At 31.9% G+C, this 22,399-nt stretch overlaps 1 protein-coding gene across 2 annotated transcripts; it reads left to right on the forward strand.

Moving 5' to 3' along the window:
* Nucleotides 1-63: 63 nt before the first annotated feature.
* Nucleotides 64-20,793, forward strand: LOC129944379 (REST corepressor). Of its 2 annotated transcripts, XM_056053761.1 has the most exons (10): nucleotides 64-1,136; nucleotides 1,208-1,255; nucleotides 6,223-6,357; nucleotides 6,422-6,636; nucleotides 6,703-6,870; nucleotides 15,282-15,796; nucleotides 15,902-16,103; nucleotides 16,417-16,581; nucleotides 18,652-18,906; nucleotides 18,970-20,793. In XM_056053761.1, the coding sequence occupies exons 1-10, from the start codon at nucleotides 1,013-1,015 to the stop codon at nucleotides 19,057-19,059; spliced, it is 1,917 nt and encodes a 638-aa protein (XP_055909736.1). In that variant the 5' UTR covers nucleotides 64-1,012; the 3' UTR covers nucleotides 19,060-20,793. The 2 variants fall into 2 exon arrangements, with proteins under 2 accessions (XP_055909736.1, XP_055909737.1); XM_056053762.1 differs by lacking the exons at nucleotides 15,282-15,796; nucleotides 15,902-16,103 and having other exon boundaries at nucleotides 200-1,136.
* The last annotated feature ends 1,606 nt before the right edge of the window (nucleotides 20,794-22,399 follow it).

Below are 22,399 nucleotides of genomic sequence, written 5' to 3' on the forward strand. Positions count from 1 at the left end.
ATAAAAACTTGAAATTAAAAGTTAAATTTTCTATTATAATTAATATTATAGTTAATTTGCTTCAATCTATTTGCCATAGTCCAATATTTTTGGAGTTGAAGTCAATTTTTCAAGGTGCTGAAATATATCATGTCTGTGATCTAAAAAGAGAAGTGAATACTTTATCAAAACGATGCATACCAACGCATTACTTCGCATTTAAATTACGTGTTGTACGGTAGCATTAAACAGTGAACTCAGACTGTCAAACAACAAATATTGGTCGTTGTCGTTGCTGCTCGAATATGGTGATTTGCGGATAGCGTTTGTCTCCCAATTTTATTAATTTTTTTTTCGTAAAAAAATAACAAATATATCAACTCTAGCAGCTGTTAAATAACTATTCAGTGTTTATTCTTTTTAGTTTACTGAAATTGAATTTTATTTAAACAATTAAACAATCATTTTTTTAAAAAAATATCTTTTTCCGAGTCGAGCTGTCAAAAGGTTTGTCGTTTGTCGAGCGCATCATCACTTCCATTCCGAAAAAATGGAAATATTTTGATAAAAACACAAATTAATTTTGTAATAAAGTTTAATACTTTTGAATAAGATTCAGAGAAACGTCTTTATCCGAAGTTGTAAGAAGAAAAATCGTACAAAATAACAATCCAAGCCTTGTTCATGAGGGGAGAGAAAATTTAATTTGGACAAACGAAAAAGTACGGGCGTGTGTTGCAAGTGCTTTGTGTCGCTGTAGAGGACAGTCGTTGGCGTTACATCTTTTTTCTGCAGCTTTAAATTCTTTTTGATTTAGTTACTACTGCATTGTGAGTGGCAGTGGCGGCCTTTGCTGGGTGTATTCTGCACTTTGAAGTTATAGTTGTTGTGTGTTGTGGATGCATGCAAGATCCAAATAATTAAGAGCAATTTAATTTTGCTACCTGTAGTTTTGAATTTAAACGTGGAAAGATAATTGAAAAGAGTTAAGCTGGAGAAACAAAATAGCAGATCGAAATTAATTCGTGACAAAATGGTACTGGCGGAACGAAATTCGGACATTGTTCGAAATGGCCGCAGATCGAGGGGACCGAGCCCGAATGGAAATGTTGTAGGTGCAACTGGGACGCCTGAAACAAGTTCAGATGATGATAATTGTGAGTAAATCTCTAGAATTCAAATTCATTTTGTTTTGTATTTTATAAAACAATACCTTGCTTTTTTCCAGCTATTAAACGGAATGGCAAGACCAAAACTAAACAAAGCGAATATGAAGGCAAGTATATTACAAATAATTTGGGTGTATAAGAGGCAACAGTATTAACAAATTGTTATTGTTTGTTTAATGTGTACAATGACTGTCATTAATATTCGGTTTTCTTTGAAATTATTTTATTATTTGCAATAACTTGTGTAAAAGCACTGAATTTCATCCATGAGTTTTAGCTTTGCATCTAGGTATTTTCTATTTCACAAAATGTCTGTCTTAAAAAAATCTATCTAATTGATAACACAATGGGCCGTAAGGGACAAACTTCTTCTTTAGAAAAGAGAACATTGGTAATTACCCACTATTTAAAACGTTCAACCTACAAGCACATTGTCAAAATGTTAAAAAAAAGGCTGGTTGGTAATATTGTAAGAAGTTATCAGGATGAGAGAGGTGACGACTTCGTCAAGCAAAAACGGCAACCAACAAAAGGGAATATGCAACTAAATATGTGCATATGTACCCATATTAATAAAATTAAATTGTAAACAACGAATACTTATAGTGTTCTTTTTTCCTTTACTTTTATTTTCTTGTGCAATATTGTTTTTTGACTTACTTTCTAACTACTTTTTAGGAGTAACATATGGATTCAAAGGTGATAAAGTCTAAGGAAAAGAATCGGTTAAAAAGTTTTGGTAATTGTACTTTTTAACATAAAGCCAATAAATATTATCAAAAGATTTAATACAAAACTCAATACTAATGACAGTCACTGTTTATATATAAAGTGGCAGAAGGTACAACATTCAAGTTGATAAGCTCGGTCCCTAGCTAGCTGTCTCCAGCTTCGCACCCGAAGTTGGTTGAGGTCTTCACCCGACTGCGTGCGCCACCTGAGTCGAGTCGCAACCTTCCTCGTCGTTATATCTTTTCCTCCATTCTCCATCTATGCATACGGGACCAAAAATCACCTGAAGAATTTTTCTCTCGAAGCATCCTAAGACGTTCTCATCCTCCTTTGATAAATGAGAACCGGGATGATGAGTGTCTTATAGATGGTGATTTTAGATGCTCGAGAGAGGACTTTTCTCAATTGGCTTCTAAGTCCAAAAAAGCAGCGATTTGCAAGAATTATTCTTCGTTTTATTTTAGCGCTGGTGTCGTTGTCTGTGTGACAAAGTCCTTCACTACCTCGAAGTTATAGCTGTCCATGGTGAGGTTTTGTCCAACTCGTCGTTGTTCAATGTCCTTTTTTGATGACAGCATATACTTGGTCTTGCCCTCATTGACCACTTAACCCATCTTCTTCGCTTTTGTCGCAATGCTCAAAAACGCACCACTGACATCACGCTTTGATCTTCCAATTATGTCAATATCTGCGTTTCCGAGTAATTGGATGGACCTTTGGAAGATTGTGCCTCTAGTGTTGACGGTTGAGTTTTGCTCAATTTTTTCAAGAACGGTATTGAAGAAGTCGCGTGACAGTGCCTTGTCTAAAACCTTTTTTGACATCATGCGAACATACAAAATATAAAACAGTTCATAACAACATCTGCTGAAAGGTTTTTTTTTTGGGTGATAAAAACAACGTGTGTCTTAATAATATTTATTACAAAAGTAAATTTCAATTTTCAATGTAAAGTTAATTACTTGCTGTAGGTCAAATAGTTTTTGTATTAAATTTATGTTTTTTTTATTAACTTTAATTTTAAAAAAAGGCCAAATTCCCTAGTAATCAAAAACTTGTTTCCTGAGCCGGACATAAAGTTTCCCAATTTCAAATGTTCAGGCATAAACTATCTGTTGTTGGTTTAAAAAAAAAAACATTAATATTATCCAAAATGATATAAGGTATTACTAGTGAAGTCGAAATTACTGGTATCCAATATGCAAACTCAATTTGATAAAATTTTAAGTAAAAGATTGAAGTTGATATCATTTTCTACTAACTCTTTCTGAAGAGATGTTAAAACTTTAACTGCTGTTTTGAGCTTTTCCTTAGTTCGAGCATTTTCTGTTTCTTTCCAAGGTGTTCTGTTCTAAGCATTTGCTGTTGCATTTGGATTGAACGGGTAAATGCCATATTTTCTAAAAGCGCTTCGAACAATGTCAGTGCAATCTGATTTTCTAGCACCATTTAAAGTAATTTACAAAAGGTAGTTTTTGTCACAGCCATTTTTTCACTGATACTTTATAATCACTTTTAATGCTTTTAAACGCTTCCACATCATTATTGTAACAAATTTGGCATATGGCCGCTGAGAATAGGATTTACGCCCATTAACCAACAAAAGGACTGGCTATTCAATATAATTGTTTTCCAGCCACTCATTGAAATCATTTCCTTTGTAATCCCAGAAAGTCATGGATCTTATCCAGCCTGTTTCAGATTAGCCAATTATGTAGGTGTCCAATCCTTTGGCATGTTTGCCGATTAAGTTAATATGATTGAGATCGTTTCTCCTCGTCTATTCAGCTTCTGTAAGTCATTTCAGAATACACCCAGCCGCGTGGGGTGCTTTCCTATTAAACAATCCCCGGTTATGACACCGATTATCAATTTTATATGCGGTCTGCTTAGAGATAACAAGCACCTTGGTCGCTTTAAATCTAGTGTAGGCCAGATATTTTTTGTGACCTGACACGTGGTGATGTTATTCCACCTGATGTTTGCCTTCTTCATAGCGTCTTGCATTAGCAATAATTCACATGTAGCGATTGGTATGCCAGCATTAGCCAAACTTAGTATAATGGTTTGTACTGTACCATCTGCCTTACAATTTCCTCGAATGTCTCTGTGATCCGGCACCCAGCAAAAGTGAATATCAAACTGTAGTGCAATCTCAATTTGAGATAATTGACAGTTATGGACTGTTATAAAGTTTGTAGAGACGTCCTGACTATCTGAAAATATGCGGATATCAGAAGTTGATATTACGTTTTCTTTAAGCCAGGACAAGATAAAATATGGAACACGCTACATTGATTTCGAAGGTGGAATGAGAGAATTAATTTCACTCGTTCCGATTGCACCACTCCACCAACCCCTTCTTTTGTTTTTGATCCATCTTTATAAATGAGGACGTTTCTGTCGAATTGCAGCTGGGGAATGCCGTAGTCTGCTTTAGAATTGATTCTAAATACTTAAGAACTTTTGTTTTCAGGGTATACCTAGATTCTTAGGTTAAAATGTGTAGTAACACAACGTCATTATGACAGATACCTTTCGTTTGGCGTTCTTAACATTCAGATCAAAAGATCCCGTGTCTGCATCGCAAGTTATGGACTTCTTCGCCATTATTTTCCTTTCTATATCTCCTATGATGATTTTTGTTCGAAACATGTTTTTCTACGCTCAAGGGTTTCAGAGATAGAGAGCAGTGCTCAACATATTTTTGAGATAAATAATTGGTGAAAAAATTACTTTTCATTCAAACTAAACTATCCAAAACTTTTCTAAAAATTTCTATTAAAATCGCATACTTTATAAATTTTGAACTTATATTTTACAATCAATAATAAAAAAGATTTTGAGTAAATAAAAGTATGTTTTGAGACTGTTAAACATCCTACGAATTAATATGTTGATAATTAGATTTTTTTAAGAGTCATAGAACTTTGAAATGGAATAAAACAAAGATATTTTATTTTTAAATTGGAATAAAATTTAATATATTTCACGTTAATTAAGATTTCTGGCACCACGTCTGGCTGTTTGGCCGGGCTTCTCGGCCTAAACTTTGACTATATATGCATATCATATCGGAATATAAACAAGCGGCGTTAAATCGCACGATCTCGGAGGAAAATTCATGTTTCAGTTAAGTGAACAGTACCATGATTTTAAAAACAAATTTGATTAATTTTGAAGCGTTATTCAGAAGTCAGTCTATATTCGTGATGGAATGCCAAACCAAATTAATAATAAATCAATCGACACTTGACAAAATGGCCTACAGTTAAATAGTGTTGCAAACCCAAATGTTACACCTATAAAAAACACCCGTTATAATACATTGGCAATAAAATAATAAAACTGATATTATAAATAAAAAAGCTACTTCGGGACAATAACATAAATGATATATTTAAAAAAAAAATATGCTTAAATAATACAAAACACTTTTATCATCCAAGTAATTCTTCTAGCATCATTTCGAAATTCAATGAATTTGAAAGAAAGGCCTTCATCGGCAACCAGCCACTAAACGTATTGTATTTCATAACAACCCATGTTTTAAGGTACTAAAGTACATTTTGCTTGTGGTATTTTTTAAGTTTTAATACTGATATTAAAAAAAAACACCCGCTAGTTGGTTCCCTTGAAAATCACCCCTACCAGCACCATTTCCATATTGCCAAAAACATTTTCAAGCAGTTCTTTAAAGAGTTTAAAAAAATTAAATAATAAGTCAAGTCACCAAACATTATTGGAATTAATCTTTTATTATTACATATAATATGGGAGATAATATCATGTAATTTATTTTCTAAATATCTCTTACAGCATATGTTTATCCGCCGTGACTACCATTCGATCAGTCCACTACTTTCTCCAAAAAAGCCTTCTCATGCTTTAGGAGTTGCTAAACTAGCTAACATATAAAAAGTAATTAAGAGGTGAAAAGGCGCACGAACGAGACTGGTTTAATTTTTTAAAACAAAAAGTCAGTCGCCATCGCACTAAACAATAAAATTAAAAAAGAATGTTAATGGCTTTTTTCGGTAGAAATGCTTTATGATCTTCGTGATACAATTTTTTTTTTCAAAGTTAATTTCCACAATTTTGAAGCTTTTTCCTGATGTTTAGACGTACGCTTAAAAATTATAAAAACGTTTTAAATATACCGTTTTTTCTTGGTGTCACTGCGAAATCACTTCAGAGTCCAGTATAGAATTATACCCACAATTACTCAACACAAATAAAACAAACGAAAAGAGCAAAATATTTTAGTCAAATCACTCCCTTTTTTTTGACCACTCACTTCACCTAAAAGTCAGAGATTTAAATTGCCTTTTTTATTTTTCAGAAAAAATCCGAGTTGGGCGTGACTATCAAGCTGTATGCCCACCTCTTGTACCAGAACCAGAACGTAAACCAGAAATATTAAACGATCGTGCGCTTTTAGTATGGTCTCCTACAAAAGAAATTCCAGATCCAAAACGTAAGTTTTTACTTCAAATTAATGTCTAAGATTTGTTATAATACCAGAAATCCCCCAAAAACAGTTGAAGAGTATATATCGGTGGCAAAAGAAAAGTATGGTTACAATGGTGAACAAGCGTTGGGAATGTTGTTTTGGCACAAGCATGATCTAGAACGTGCCGTTATGGATTTAGCAAATTTCACTCCTTTTCCTGATGAATGGACTGTTGAGGATAAGGTACTTTTTGAACAAGCCTTCCAATTTCACGGCAAGAGTTTTCATCGTATACGACAAATGGTAGTTGATTAATTTAATTTCACTTGATTTTTGATTTAAATGCAGACATCTTTAAAATTTAAATAGCTACCAGATAAATCAATTGCGAGCTTAGTAAAATATTATTACTCTTGGAAGAAAACGCGCCATCGTCAGAGTGTAATGGATCGTCAGGAAAAAGCCAAAGCCAGCAAAGAAGGATCTGAAAACGGCAGTGACAATGGTAGCAATGAAGAATCTGACAATGAAGAAAAGGTAATTTATTTATATACAAAGGCAAATTAAGTAAATAACATATTTAAATGTAAATTTATCCATCATCCCTTCCCATTAATTTTAATTAAGGTTCATCAAATGCTAATGTTAAAAATTTTACATACATCATTAGATAACTTCTGTACGTTTATATTTCATTTCCTGGTAAATAGTTTATCAGCTGCAAAATGTTTTATGTGTATTAAAATAATTGCAAATCCAGGAAAAACCTAACAAGCATATTGAAATATAATTTTTGTCAGTGTGTATTGAAATATTGTTGAAGCTTTTTTTTTTACTGATATTAATGATAATTCAAAATACTATGCATTTTGTATTGTTAATTCCATCAGTGTTTAGTGTTCCATTTTGGTTCAGAGTAAACGTTGAAATTTGTAAAAATAACATACCTAATAGTTCACTCAAATGTAAGTGTTCTCATGGCACACATTTTGCAAAGACGATCCCTATTTTGCTAATCGAGAAGAAAGATAACATCATGCATGTTTTTTTCACTATAAATATGTTAAAAAATGTTCCTTTACGATTAGTGGTAAAATATATTCTTTAATGTTATACATAACTTATATATTGAGAGTAATGTAAGAATTTGGTTAAGGACTCGCACCTTGTGTTGCACATCATCAATACCCCAGACTTAAATTAAATGTTTTATGTTTTGGCGACAAAACGTATTTAACTTCAAATATATGAGCTTTTATCTTTCTCGTCTAAGTGGATCTTATAACCTAACGTAGAAGTGTCATATATAAATATTTCATTTCTTTTACAGTAGGTTGTTGGTTGGAGTTCTTGATGGTGGTACATGTTCAATTGTCAGAACCTATCTTCACTGCTGTAAAATTATTCTATTGTGTGGATAGTCACCGACTGAAACGATTTATTCGAGCATATCTTCTGTAATAGCGACACATTGAAATTTGCATTCGCAGTTCTTGCAATACCGAAAATATTACTAACTATGTCATTTATAAATAATGGACTTAGTTGTTTTATGCCAGATTGAATACCGAACGACCCGGAGTGTTGCATTATCCAAATTGCAGGATTTATTTTAAATATAAATACAAATCTATGCAGGATTCCTCTATAATTGTCAATATATAGGGTATAGGGGTTCTTTTTTTAGATAGGAAAAATGGGGTATATCTAAAATGAATATTGAATCTTAGACATGGAAAAGGTGTGAACAATACTTTAATGGTGTTGCACAATATGGATGTTTAGTAAAACAAATGCAGCATGTAATATCGTCTGCACGTGTCCTATTTCCATTCTTAGAACTCAAGTAAATAGTTCTAAAGATTTATCAATACATAATTTGCTCATTAGAAAGGGAAATTAAAAGACACAGACATCTCTTTGTGCTGTTTTTTATTTAGTACAAAACATAATAGGCGAAGGATTAAACAAATATATATTTACATGTATTATTAAAAGTGTAATCTTTTATTTATTTCATTTGAAGCTATTTTAATTTTGTTTCACTATCTAGTAACTTGGATATTATTTTGTTTTGCTGAACCAGGTTGAAATGGGATACATACACAAAAGAATGCAGGTCTTTAAGCACGATCCTATCTGCAACATTTATACCCTCCTGCATTTCAATAAGAATTGTCGCGTTTTATGCCATTGGCTTATAAGGGAGGTGGCAATATCTCATCAATTCGTCTTTAGAACATGGTTTTAAACAGCACTCATGAACTATTCCTTCCCTCCTGCCGCGCAACCTAGATAAACCTTTTGCATCCATGCTTTCAAAAAACGGTAACATGGAAAGACTAATTGCAAAATTATCATCTTCCTCGACAATATTGTTGTAGTCATCGCTTGTCATAGCTGTTGAATTTAAAATGCAATATATTTATTTTATTTTCAATAAATAAACTTACAAAAACTTCTTTTCATGGGATATCCATTTGATCCATATGGACAAACTAGTTTCAAAGCATTCCGCAAACCTGCTCCGCAAAATTTTGTTCCACCTAATGCCAACTGCAAAATTGTAAAATACAACACGACGATAAAGACACTCCTTATTCCTGTTTTCTTTGTCATTTTAGCGATTGGGATTTAAGTTAATCGTATGTATATGCTTATTTTAACTGCTAGGGATGAACTAAACGGTAAATCTGGGGATACATCCCTTCTTATTTATATGTTTCCTCATACTTTTCTCGTAATATTTGTGTATCTCAAAAAGCATAAATATTATTTGTTTTTGTTTACGTTAGGTGCATTCATCTGTCTCGTTAATTATGTAAATAAATTGTGTACGTTACTAAATTATGCCCATTTCTATGTTTTGATTTTTTTGTATCTATCAAAATGTATCGTTTATCTATATGATGGCATTCAAGTGTTCCTTCTCCGTGTTATTTGAGGCATTCAGGTTTTGTAATATAAATTACTAAAAATAAAAACAGAGCACTATTTAAAAGCATAAGTAAAAACAAAGCATATTCATTATTATTCATATTCAGTATTAATTAAATCCATTTAAATCGTTCTTAATAAATAGTATTCGTATTTTAATTTTGTAAACTTATTTGCATATTTTTGCATTAATAAATTTGAGGTTAGGGACAATATTCAGACGTGTCAAAAATAAGCGCCATGTTCTTAAATATTACATTACATACGTTTCTTAAGTTTTTTTAGATATTACTTATTGAAATAAAAAATAAACATAAACAACAGCAGCTTTGTTGTTTTTCAGATAAAATATTTACTATGACAATATATTGGTAGTACCCGTGGCATGATGGTTAGTGCGTTGGACTGTCATGCAAGGGGTCTTGGGTTCAATCCCTGCCTGTGCCACCTTAATTTAAAAAAATTAATTTTCGCGGGTACTGCCTCTTGCGAGGAATTGACAATTCCTTCAAGAGTAATTCTTGTCATGAAAAAGTGCTTTCTCAAATTAGCCGTTCGGATTCGGCATTAAATTGTAGGTCCCTTCCATTCCTGACAACAGTACTCGCACACAGGAATGGTTGAGAGTTGTAAGTCACTAGGCCCTGGTTCACAACGGACTGTTGCGCCACCCCATTTTTGATGACAATATATTAAAAACAGGTTTTTGAAAATCACGCTCACAATTTTATTTTAAATTTGGTGGAAACTACCTTTTTTCACTATTACCACTTTGTTTTAGGTCTTTTTTTTCAAAAAACATTAAAATTAGTCTTCTGTATGGAGACTTTTTGGGCTATGCGTATAAGATAAAAAAAAATACAATTTTTATTTTTTTAAAGAAATTTCGTTGTAAAAGTATTCAGGCCCTACATCTTCCCAGCAGATCGAAATACTGAAATCAAAGTTCTGTATGATACAGTTTGGTCGTAATGCTATATTTTTTAATTTGTTTATGAAAACCAATTTTTTAAAGTCTTCTGTCTTAGTAAAATGTAAGGATTTTTATATAAAAAGAATAAGACTAAAAAAACGAAAACAATTTTTTGTATCATACACAAATTCTTGTATAAAGATTTATTGAAAGGCCGTTGATCTATGTATTGTTACTCGTTGTATATTGTCTCAAAGTATTGTTTTAAAAAATATATACGATATAACATAGATACAGTTACTATCAAAACGTACATATATTAACAGTAACTATCAAAAACTGTTCTGCTGTTTTGAATTAATGAAATACTTTTTTTTGGTAATTTTATCTAGTTTTCCCTCATTTAATAGTTTACATTGTATTTAGAATACAATTTAAAAACTAAAATTCTGACAATACAGTGTTGGACAAAGAATCAACACAAAATAATAAGTAAAATTCAAAAAAGCCAGATTATTATTTTTGATTGTTTTAGAAACATAATTTATTGAAAAATGTTGAATGATGAACAAACTTAATAAAAAAAATAATCAAAATTCATAGAAAATAACAACAAGCGGTGGTCACAGAATTAGCACAATTAATAAATTACATTTTTTTTAAATTGTATTTTCATTAATATTTTGTTGGTAAACCTTTCTGTCTAACTACATCTTCTTACCTCCTAGGAATACTCTGTAATGGGCGTTGACACCAATGAATAGGAATAGATTTGTATGAGATTCAGTTAAGGGCTCTATTCAGCCAAGGCAATAGATTGATTTGTTGATTCCTAATGCACTGCTTCACTAGCAAAGTGTGCTTAGGGGCTACTTATAGCTATCATTGAAATCGATCCGGAAATATTTTTGAATCGATATTTGACGGTGTTTCTTTTTGATTAGAAATAAAAATTATATACTGAACGATCGGAAATCACACAAAGAATTTTTTTTGAGAAAAAAGTGTAAGTGCGCAATTATTTTTAACTAAAAATATATTTTTCTATTTTCTGGACGGAAATTCATTTTCCTGAACGGCTGATACTTCTATTACCCTGGTTACAGGACGAGATCGAGGAATCGAATCGAATTGAGATTTCGGTCCAGGTATATGGTGGCACTGAATCGAGGAAACGAATTCAAATGGAATCGAAATGACATTTCGGTTTTATTCGTGTGCATACTGCTACTTTTAAATAAACTTAGAATTTTAGAACAATGCTCTAAACACAAAGACGAGCGCCAAATTAAATTCAGCTTAGAACCAAAAATACTCCATTTAAATGGAGTCTTTTTGTTTAGAACAAACAAGAGAGAAAAAAATTATCGCACGCACACAAGCAAAACCTCGCATACCAATAACTCGATTCCCCGATTCAGGTTTACAAACAAATTTTTGATTCACCTCTTTCAGTGGGATTGGATCGAGTAATCCTATTTCGATCCGATCCAGGTCTATACGGCGCTAAATCCTGATTCAATTGGGATTCAATTCTTCTTGTAAACGCGGTAATAATTTTGAGGTTAAGTTGAGCGCAAACAATTTATTCGTTGCAGTGTGGATGGTATGTGGAATGCGAATAGAGTTTGATAGTTCGTAGCAACCATACTGAAATTCGTTACTACCAAATAATTTTTACAAAATGTAAATGTTATTATCCTTATATGAGTGTCAATTGGTTTCTTATTATTTAAATGTGTTTTTGTTTGAAATTGACTTTCTGAAAAGTGTATCACGTTTTGTTCGTCGCTACGTTCATTCGTTGTTCGCTTTAATGTGCAAGGCCCTTAACTGGCGCCCTTAGGATCGTTGTCATGCATTAATGTGCACGAAAACGCCAAATTATTTTTAGAATTAGACTACATACGATTTTCGAAGATGCTTTTATACTAATGCAGGTCCATTCGCTACTATATTTTACAATTAGCCGTGCAACGTAAAATGAAAACGCAGCCTATACACCATAATACACCAACCACCGTGCTATACAGTTTTAGCTTCTGCTTTGGTGGACGCCAAAAATGACGCTTTCCGTCAGAGACCAAATGGATAAACTTGAACTCATTGCTTCCAAAATAATTGAGATTTTTGTCCGTAGTCTCTATCGATCGTTTGTCTAGCTGAAATATTTAGTTTTGAAACCAAATTCGTATTTTTAGTTTTCTACAAATTGTTCTGATGCTTAACACTGGACACTGATTTGCTGACTTGCATCTGTGTAACTCGCGTGGCATACTATGGTAGTCCATTTAATAATGTTAATAATTTTTTATTTTAAAAACATATAAATGAAATAAATATTTTTGCGTAAAAATTCAATTAGCCTAAAACATTTAATAACCATAATTTATGAATTTTAGGTTGGAGTGTCAAGTAAAAACAAATTATTTCATTTCTAATACTATTAAAAAACTGTTAAGTTATGAAGAAAACTATAACTGTGGTCTACTATAGTCGGCCACGGATTTCTTCGAATGGCATTGAAAGCTAATTTTCTTTCGGTTATGATTATCTTTCTGAGCTTAGGTGTGCAATATTTGTGATTTATTTGATTAATTTTTAATTAAAATCTGAACAATATTACGGTTATTTTACAATTTAGAGACAATTTAAATAATTCTTTGGTTGTGACAGTGTGAACAGTTTTTAAGAAATTCTTTTGTCAACTGGTAAAAAGATTTTTTACTAAACCAATGTATTATGTGCTAATCCTCTCTCAAACACTAGATGGAACCAAATTAAGCGTACACTTCCAGGACCAAAGCAAAAAGAAATGTTAAAGTGCGGTAAAATTGGAAGATTAATATTCAGCCTTCAGCCATTATCACAGCCTGTAATTGCCGCTTCGACAATTGTCAATTCGACAAGTTTTGTTTTTTGAAATAATAGGTGTCTCAAACAGTCCTTAGAGAACTAAGGCCTAGTGACTCACAATACTCAACCATTCCTGTGTGGCAACTACAGTTTGTATGCCGAATCGGAACGGCTTATTTGAAAAGGAAATTTTCATGACAAAAATTACTCTTAGAAGATTTGCCAATTCCTCGAAAAAAAACTGTAGGTGGCACAGGTAAGGATCGAACCCCAGATCTCTAACATGAGAGTCTACGACTATATTGTACGAATTATTCAATTCAACCCGTAGTTATCTTCGTCTTAACTTGCAACAGACGTATAGCATGAATATGACATGTATTTTTGAGACTATTCGCCGTGTGCTTTGCGAAATTGATTTTAACCTTCCGAAGGCAAGGCTTTTTTGCCTTAGTGAATTACATCTGCTGTTGTTCATCGTCCCACCATCTTTTATAAAAAAACAGTACTGAAACTGAAAATCAATTATTATAATTTATTAAAGTTCAAGTATTTACATTAATAGAAACTGAGAAAAGTATTCTTTTGAGGTTTTATAAAAAGAAGTTAGGTGATGGGTGACCCCACTTGGCATCGGAAGGTTAATATCCTTATGAAAATCTCTTTATTAGAAACGAAAACCAAAGAAGCACAGCGCTGCGACTTCTGGCAAATTGACTCCATGCCAAAAGCACTGCAGTTTCTTGATAAGTCCAAAAAGTATCACACAAATTATTGGAAGTGTCACAAATCTTGATAATTTTTAGTTGTTTCTATGATTGATTATCGTGTATCAGTTAAGTTATAAGTATGTAGGGTCTTTATTGTTGTTTTCTTACTGTCAATTTTTTAATATCAATTATAAAATGTTGTTCAGAGTTTCTTACTTTTCTTACACATAGAATTGCTTTAATTTTCAATTTGTTGAACTCGAACTCACAAAGTAAAAAGCAAAACGTTCGAACGGAGCTGTCGACTTACGTCGATTTTTCAACAAAAAAAGCGAGAAGAACCAATTCATAATGGTATAGTGCATTATCGGCATTTGCCAAATTTTCCCGCCGTTTCAAATCAAAGAGTAATTGCATTTTTAATATCGAATAGATATTATGCAGGCCTATTTTACTATTCATCGGGCGGAATTTTACTTGAATTTTCACTAATCATTATTCTGCTATTCATTCGAAGTGAATCTGTGTGTGTCGGCAACGTCGGTAATACTGCGCGGCATTCTTTTATTCACGTGAAAGCATTCATTCAATACAATTCAGATCCACATTTAAAATGCAGCGGATTTTTCATTTGATGTCTGGTTTGTTAATTTTTGTAATAAGTGAAAACTAAATTATTGCTAAATTTAAAACATTTGTTTTATAAATAAAAGAAAATTAGAGACACTTTTTAACAAAGCTCTCTTTTTGAGGATTCTCTTACTCCTCTGCTTACAATTGGAATAAAAAGTCAAACATTGCCCATTTCCAAAAATTACACAAATTATTCTGTTCAGGTGGATTGATTAAACTTAATTTTTGTATGTCAGTTTATTCAACATTCCCAAGATTTTTACATGAACAGTTGTTTATTTGAATGTCAAATTGGTTTGGAAGAATGTAGTTCACCCGATGGCAGTGTGAAAAGGGAATAGAATATACGATCCACGTGAATAGCAGAATAGGGCTGGTTCAATTGTGACAAAAGTTTTATAGGATTTATTCTCATTGGCTGCAAGACAGTTACATTTTAGCATAAAAAGTTTTCGAGTTAAAATAGAACTAATGGTAGGTTACTTATAGTATATAAAAAAGCTCATTGATTTATTTATTTATAAAAATTATTATAAAAGTATTAGAATCATATTAAAGTAAAAACATAAAACTTATTTACAAATATTTTCTTAATTTTTAGAATCTTACACCAAAACTTGTTAATATCAAATTTAATATTTGTTAGTTCTGTGTGCTTCTAAAAAGAATTTTATGATTGAACCAACATGTGAAGTTTAGGTCCTAAATACTATGTAATATTTTCAATAATTGACAAAACTTTACCTGGGATTATGTTTATTTTGGTCTTTTGGTTTCAGTTAAATCAATGAATTTAGTTTATTTTGTTGTTTTTTATTTTGTTTGTATTATAATCTCCTTCCTTTTTGTCAGTATGAGGGTTTTATCTGCGTTCTTTTTTCTTCCACTCACTAATATAGGATCAGACATTGGCCAGCTCTTCTGGTTTACAAGATTCCAAATCTGTTAGTAGTAATGTCAGTGCTGTTGGTTGTGGGATTGGTGTTAGTAGTGGCAATGTTGGCCTTGTTGCAGACAACAAGAATAACAAGCAATCAAACAACACAACGGCTACACCGTCAAATAGTCCAACGGCAGCTGGTTCAGCTATTGGCAATGTTGCTACTATTGCTGTTGCTACTTCAAATACTCAGAGGAGCCTTACTCCTACGTCTACTACACCCACTGCATCCCCTACTGTAAGCAAACGCCAACAAAATCAACAACACCAGCCAACTCCAAATATTAATCAAACAAATAATTCAAATAATGAGGTCACTACAAGCAATCAAACCACAAATCCTACTGCTAATTGCGCGAATTCTTCCTCTACAACCACAGCTGGAGGCTGTTGCTCAGGCTGTGGTGTAGCTTGTAATATGTTAAATGACACGCCGCATGGAAAACTGTGCAACAGTTGCCATCATCACTGGAGGTATCTAAAATAATTTTCTTTTATTATAAAAAAAAACAAGATCCGCTGAAATCGAAATTCTTTCTCTTACTCTCTTCCTCCATGATGTTTTTTGGGTGCTTCAAGACGAACGGGTAATAAAAGGCCAACTGCTGGTCCCTACTTTGGCAAAAGATATCGTGACCGTAATGTCGATCGGCATAAGCGTAAACCACCGCGCGGCATGCACATTAACCATGATGACATTGTAGCGCTCGCTAGTTCAAGCAATAATCAAGATCAGTTACTAGCAAATACTGAAAGGGAAATTGTCTCATTACTAAGTCAAGTAAGAATATTTATTATTCTACAAGTTTAATAACATAGTTTGTCCTTAGACGAGGCGTTGTTTCACAGCACACATTCACATTAAATAACAAAGTCATTGTCCTCTTCCTCACTCCAGTCCAAATTGTTTTATTTTTTATATGTTTTTTAACTTTAATTTTAAATTTAGCATGTAGTGGAGGAATTCGAGGGCAATGATTTGTAAAATACAATAACTACTAATGACGTGCCCTCGTTTTCTAAGCAGAAAAATGTTTCTTAAAGTTCGATTTTATGTATTCTTTCTCACTATTTTGTTACTAACTATGTTACAGGTTCAACTCAACAAACAAAATATATCTTCAATTAAACGAAAAAATTCAGAGAGCTTGGAAGACTTGCGCCCTCATGATTCTGCCAACCGTATTAACTCTCGTTGGACTAATGAAGAATTGCTACTTGCCGTTAGCGGTGTAAGGAAATATGGAAAAGACTATCAGGTATGTACTTCTATCACAAAGTACAACTTCTGTTAAGAATTTTAAACAAAGTTGTATAATAAAAAATTGTGTACAAAGATAAATTTACGCAAAATTTAGCATAAACATTATTTTCTTTTGTTCGTTAAACGTAATCGTTTAAGCAATAGAAGACCGTATGATATTATCCTTCGGTGTACGTAAATATTAAAAATTTAAATTCAATCTTACAGGTATTGATTTCAAACGAAATTAAAAAAAAAAATTAAAAAATAAAATTGAATGTGGAATTCAGTAGTAAATCAGAAATGGTGTTTTTCTCGTTTTAAAGAAATTTTAAATTTCGGATATATAGTTATGGACAGACAAATAGCACACTCAGGACTTTTTTTGTAACAGCAAAGTTTATTTCTTAATTAACAACTTAAACATTTATATTACTTTTAGAAAATTCAGATAAGAATTTAAGATGATTAAGAAAAACAAAATTAAATCTAAACTTCTGCAGATTTAATTGAAAAATCGAAATATTGCTTGCGATGACATTATTTCTGCTGGACATAGAAAAAGCACACATATACGAATCTAATGAAAATCAATGGTTTAGAAATTAAAACTTTTCTTTTATACACTTTTTCTATATACCTAGTGGATATAAATCTAAATTCATTGATTTGTGGACCGGCCACGACTTTTCAAAGTACAATAGCTTGGCATCTTCTTGGTAAACTCACCACTAATTTCCTTCATTTAATTTTGGGGAATAGAATACTAAGCTTCCTGAATTCCGGTCTAAAGTTCTTCCGAATATTTGAATGTTTTTTGCCCGATCTTAACTTTAACATCCCTCCACAAGTTTTCAATTGGGTTAAGATCGTGACTTTGTTCCAGCTTAAAACCTCAATATTTTCGTGGGTAAACCAATCCTTGACAAGCTTTGCTGCATGTTTCGCATCACTGTCATGCATGAAAATCAAGTTTACTGGCATTGAATCGAACGGAAATGGTTACATTGTGTTTTTTAAAATGTGGTATGAAAACTTATCCATCCGTCCATTTATTTTCATGAACCGACCCCATGCCAAGAAAAAGCACCCCAGACCATCATACTTCCTTCACCATGTTTCACAGTTTTTAAAGTGTATTTGAGTTGTAAGCCTGACCTCCTAGGCGATGAACAAACGTTTTTACATCTGATCCTATGCGGTTACACTTTGTCTCATCACTCCATAGCACTCTTTTCCAAAATGTAAGGTCTTTGTTCAGATGAGTTTTGGTAAATGCCAAACGAGCCTTAATATTTTTTTTTTGCAAGCAAAAATTTTTTACTGCTAACTCGTCCATATAATTTAGCATCGATAAGCCGTCTTTTTACTAGTCTGCTGGATACGTTAACACCAAATTCTTCATCAATTACAGTTTTAATAGCAGCATACTCACAAAAAATTGCAATGATCATTCAAAATAACGGAAATTCTTTTAGAATTGTTTTTTTTTTCTTTATTTGTGCTATTTTTCTGTCCATAACTGTATGTACATACATGTGTATGTTCCTATAGACATATATTCATGATTTAATTCACAATTAATTTGTGATAATTTAGCCAGGTTTGTGGTCAGATTAATTAATTATTTAAAAAAAAAGTTTTTCCTTATTGGCCGCAAAATCGTAACAAAAATTCAAAATTAGGTGTTGTTTTTAAATTTTTATACTTTATATTCAATACGTATGCATTTCGGTTCTCAGCTGTGGAACCATCATCAGCGGACGACAATTAAACAAAAACACTTATATTCATGATGTAAAAATAAACATTTTCTATTATTCGTTTCTTCACTTACTGATATTTGGCTTAACTATGAATCAGTCCTATGTCTAGTTTGTTCAAAGTAGGTCATCTTTAAACTATAATTATTTAGACTTGTTTACCCTTGTATACGCTAAATAACATATTAAGGTAATCAGCCGATTGATAAGCTTTAACGTGAAACTTAGTGTAACGTAAAAAAGCTAGCCCTTAATCAAGAAATTGGGAATCAAATCACACAAGAAGTTGTTTAAGCAATATATTTTTATTTTTATTTTTAAAGACTATAGCTGAGACACTTGGAACAAAGACCGACGCCCATGTCCGGACTTTTTATGTCAACTATCGTCGTCGCTATAACTTGGATCAAGTTTTAAAAGAGCATGAAGCAGAAAAGGAACTACAATTGCGAGAGGAACAGAAAAGGAAAGATCTCCAAAATGCTGACAAACCCAATTCTATTCAAAACGAAGATACAAATTCAAATAAATCACTTGACACTCAAAGCTCTACCCAAAAGGAAACGCCTGTTACAGAGGTAAAACGATGAATTTTAAAACTCTAAAAAATTGTTCCCTATCAGGTATGAATTTTTTTTTAGATTGACTTAGACAATGAAACAGCAGAACAACCGCCGCCGGCTAAACGTTTGGCAACTGGTCTCCAACAGGATGCAACTAAAGTGGCCTAAACCCACGAAAAAGTGTTCCCTCCAAATTAATTAAGTAGTACGTTACCTATCACTTGCTAAGCTATTATAATTTGTTCTTAATTATTTTTTCGATTGACACAAATCGCCTTGATATTTGACATGTTTTATTAAATCAGCGTCTAACAACAATTATGTTGAAGTTGAATAATAGTTTTATTTAATTAACCTTAGTTTTTTTGTAGTTCAGATTTGAATAGTTCATAACTAATTTATATTTAGTTCGTATTGTAAACATTTAATACAATTTTTTCATATAAATAAAAACTTGCAGTGGATCTGTATCCAATAGTTAAACTTATTCGTAACAAAAATAAATGGGTTTCCTTTGGCAGCCTTACAGACTGGTGTTATATGTTAATCTTGTATTAATAAAAGATACAATGCAAGGTGCGTTCATCATTTTTGAATTAAGCAGGCGTTTTAGCCGCCATCTCTTATATTTACTAACAGCTGAGCCTTTTAGCATCATGGAATACAAAATTAGAATACAATAGTTGGATGCGGCTTTTTTAACTTCTTTGCATAATGCTTAAAAAACATATGTCCAGTCCATATGTACATAAGTCCATCGTGCGTCGCCTTGGTCAAAAACTAAAATTCACTAAGTACAAAATGTATTTTTGAAATTAATTTTAAATAATCATTTTTCTTATTAATTGAGCTATATTTAAGCTATTTTGATTTGTACTTGGATAATACATTCAATATATGTATGTATACATGAATGTTAAACCCCCGAATTAGTGCAGAACAAGGAATGTGAAATTGAACTCGTCAGTGGTAGGAGTAATTCCATACAAAAAAAATGGAATGTTACTGAAATTATTTCCGACTCTACGAGTAAACGTTTTTCGGATATTGATGTTATTTAGAAACTTTTAGTATGATGGGCAAACCTTAATTTGAAAGCATTACAACACAACATTAAATAGACTTTCTAAAATACAATGTTACTTAGTGTGTTTTAAAATATATTTTAAGGGGAAATTCTAAATACTTTGTAATATTTTTAATCTTGAATAGATTATTGAAGCTCAAAACATTATTCAAATTAATTTTATTCTAAGACCATTTTTTATAATCTTAACTGTATATGTTACTTCTTTTTAAATAAAATATAGCTTGTCCGTAAAATAATAACACAGCGCTAACGGACAAAGCTGCTGAAGAGTTGTAATAAGCAGAATTGGCAAGAGGCCCTTATTAATGTTTATAACTTTCTTATTATTTACAATTTTACATTATTTATACAAATAAAAGTATCATATGAAAACATTCAATAGCATCAACTTGAAAAAAATCTATAAGCAATATAAAATTCAAATCTTCTTGGAATTATGTATACTTGAATGTTGTGAGACTTTTAGTTAAACGTACCTAACTTTTTGTGCATGAATCAATTTTTAAACGATTTAATTAGGTTTGTGTTCATATTTTATTTATTAAATGCATACAATTATTTAAAGCTATACGCATTCAAACTTTAGAATGAAGTATGGACATCGTTGTTTGGTAAGCGAATAATAAAAAATGTAAATACTAAGTTTTAAGGTTAGATTAACTAATTTTAATTTGTAAACTTTTTTTTTTAATTTTTAATACCTAGCCAATTGATTTAATTTTAAGTACTTTACGCATCTTTTATGTAATCTTTATCTGATCTGTAATTTGTATACGCGATGCAGATAATAAATGATTTACATGTTACCAATATTTTTTCTTGATATTTAATATGGTTAGTGTACAAGCGTAATGTCGCATTTTTAAAATACTTTGAAAAATATATGTATGAATAAATCAGATAAAATAAATAAATGTAAGTAGACTTAACAAAAACAAAAATTGATGTTTTTATTGAATAATCGATGGAAAATTTACGGAGGCAAAACTAATAATGACAAAACATACTAAACACCACTTTTGGGCCCAGGTCGAACATCAAATTCGGTATCCAAATAAACTTAAGTTTCTAGTACAATTTTGTTTAAACCTACCGACCAACCTACTTAAAAGCTAACCCTACCTACCATTATTCAAAATTAAATATCAAGCAACCAGCATAAGAACTCTTTACGAAAAACGAATCGAACGTTCGGGTCGTCGTCGAATTTCTACGTAAGTACAATCGTCTTTCTGCTTTGTTATATTAATGAACACACCCTTTTTGCAGACCGTGTGCAGGCCTGGCTAATTAAAATTCAAAATAATTTAAATCTTGCTAAAAAAAAAGTAAAAAAAAAGTGCTAATTCTAATGTTTATTCCCAAAGAGTTCTTCGATCCAATTTACCGGTAATTAATCTTTCGACTCCTAATAATGGGGGGACAAGGGAAGTAGCCAAAAAAATAATAATAAGACAAAGATTACAAAGGCTGCTCTTTCCCTTCCAATAGTCAATCAACCACTACCCTTAAATGCAAATGAAATTTCAAATTCATCCACCGATAATTCGCCGAAGGATCTACAAAAAAAAAATAAGTGTACACCTGATGAACCTGCTTGCTCCTGCTGTTGATTTTGATGTTCTCAAAGATGTTGCTGGTATTGAAGTTTCTAAAGATGCTCATAATGTTGTTCATAAAGATGTTGTGGTAATAAATGTTGGAGAAATGCTTTCTATTGCTAGGTACTCTGATATTGCTGCTAGCTTATCTGCTCCTAACAATCATGTTGAAGATATTTTCGTAGGTAAGAAACTTAAATGGGTTCATATCTCAAGTTTTCTCCCTACAACAACATTTCAAGCCATTCAGCCTTATCACAGGCCCCGTCGTAATAGATTCGTAGTACGAACCCCGAATAATTGTATCATTGGTCCCGTCGTACTAAAAAAAATTTGCTACGAAATTCGGAGTTCGTGAAAATTGGTATCACTAGCCCCGAATGAATAGGAAGTTTGGCAGTTTTTTCTACGAACAATTATTTTGATCGGAGTTTTTAAAACGAACAAAAAATTAAGCTTGCGAAGATAAATTAAATAAAAATAAAATATATGAAAAGAATCATGTAAGTTTTACTATTGTTTTAATGTGAAAGTGTTTACCTATGTATGTTTTTTTTATTTTTTTGAAGGGCAAATAAAGTTATCACAAATAAAATTTAATTCGAAAGGCTTTATGAAATGCTTCAAGAAAAACTTGAAATCACCCAAGAATTTTTCAAAAATCCCTAAGGAGGAAGTGAATTCGTTTTGGGAAGCAGTAAAAATAGAGTTAAATAGCTTAGGCCCACCTTCTAGCTAGAAAAAAGTAAATTGAATAAATTAGTCCAAACTTTTTATAATTTAATTTAATTCTTAAGTGTGGTTAGATTGGAAGGCA

The sequence above is a fragment of the Eupeodes corollae genome, chromosome 2, assembly GCF_945859685.1.
Source record: "Eupeodes corollae chromosome 2, idEupCoro1.1, whole genome shotgun sequence".
In the NCBI taxonomy this organism is placed as follows: domain Eukaryota; kingdom Metazoa; phylum Arthropoda; class Insecta; order Diptera; family Syrphidae; genus Eupeodes; species Eupeodes corollae.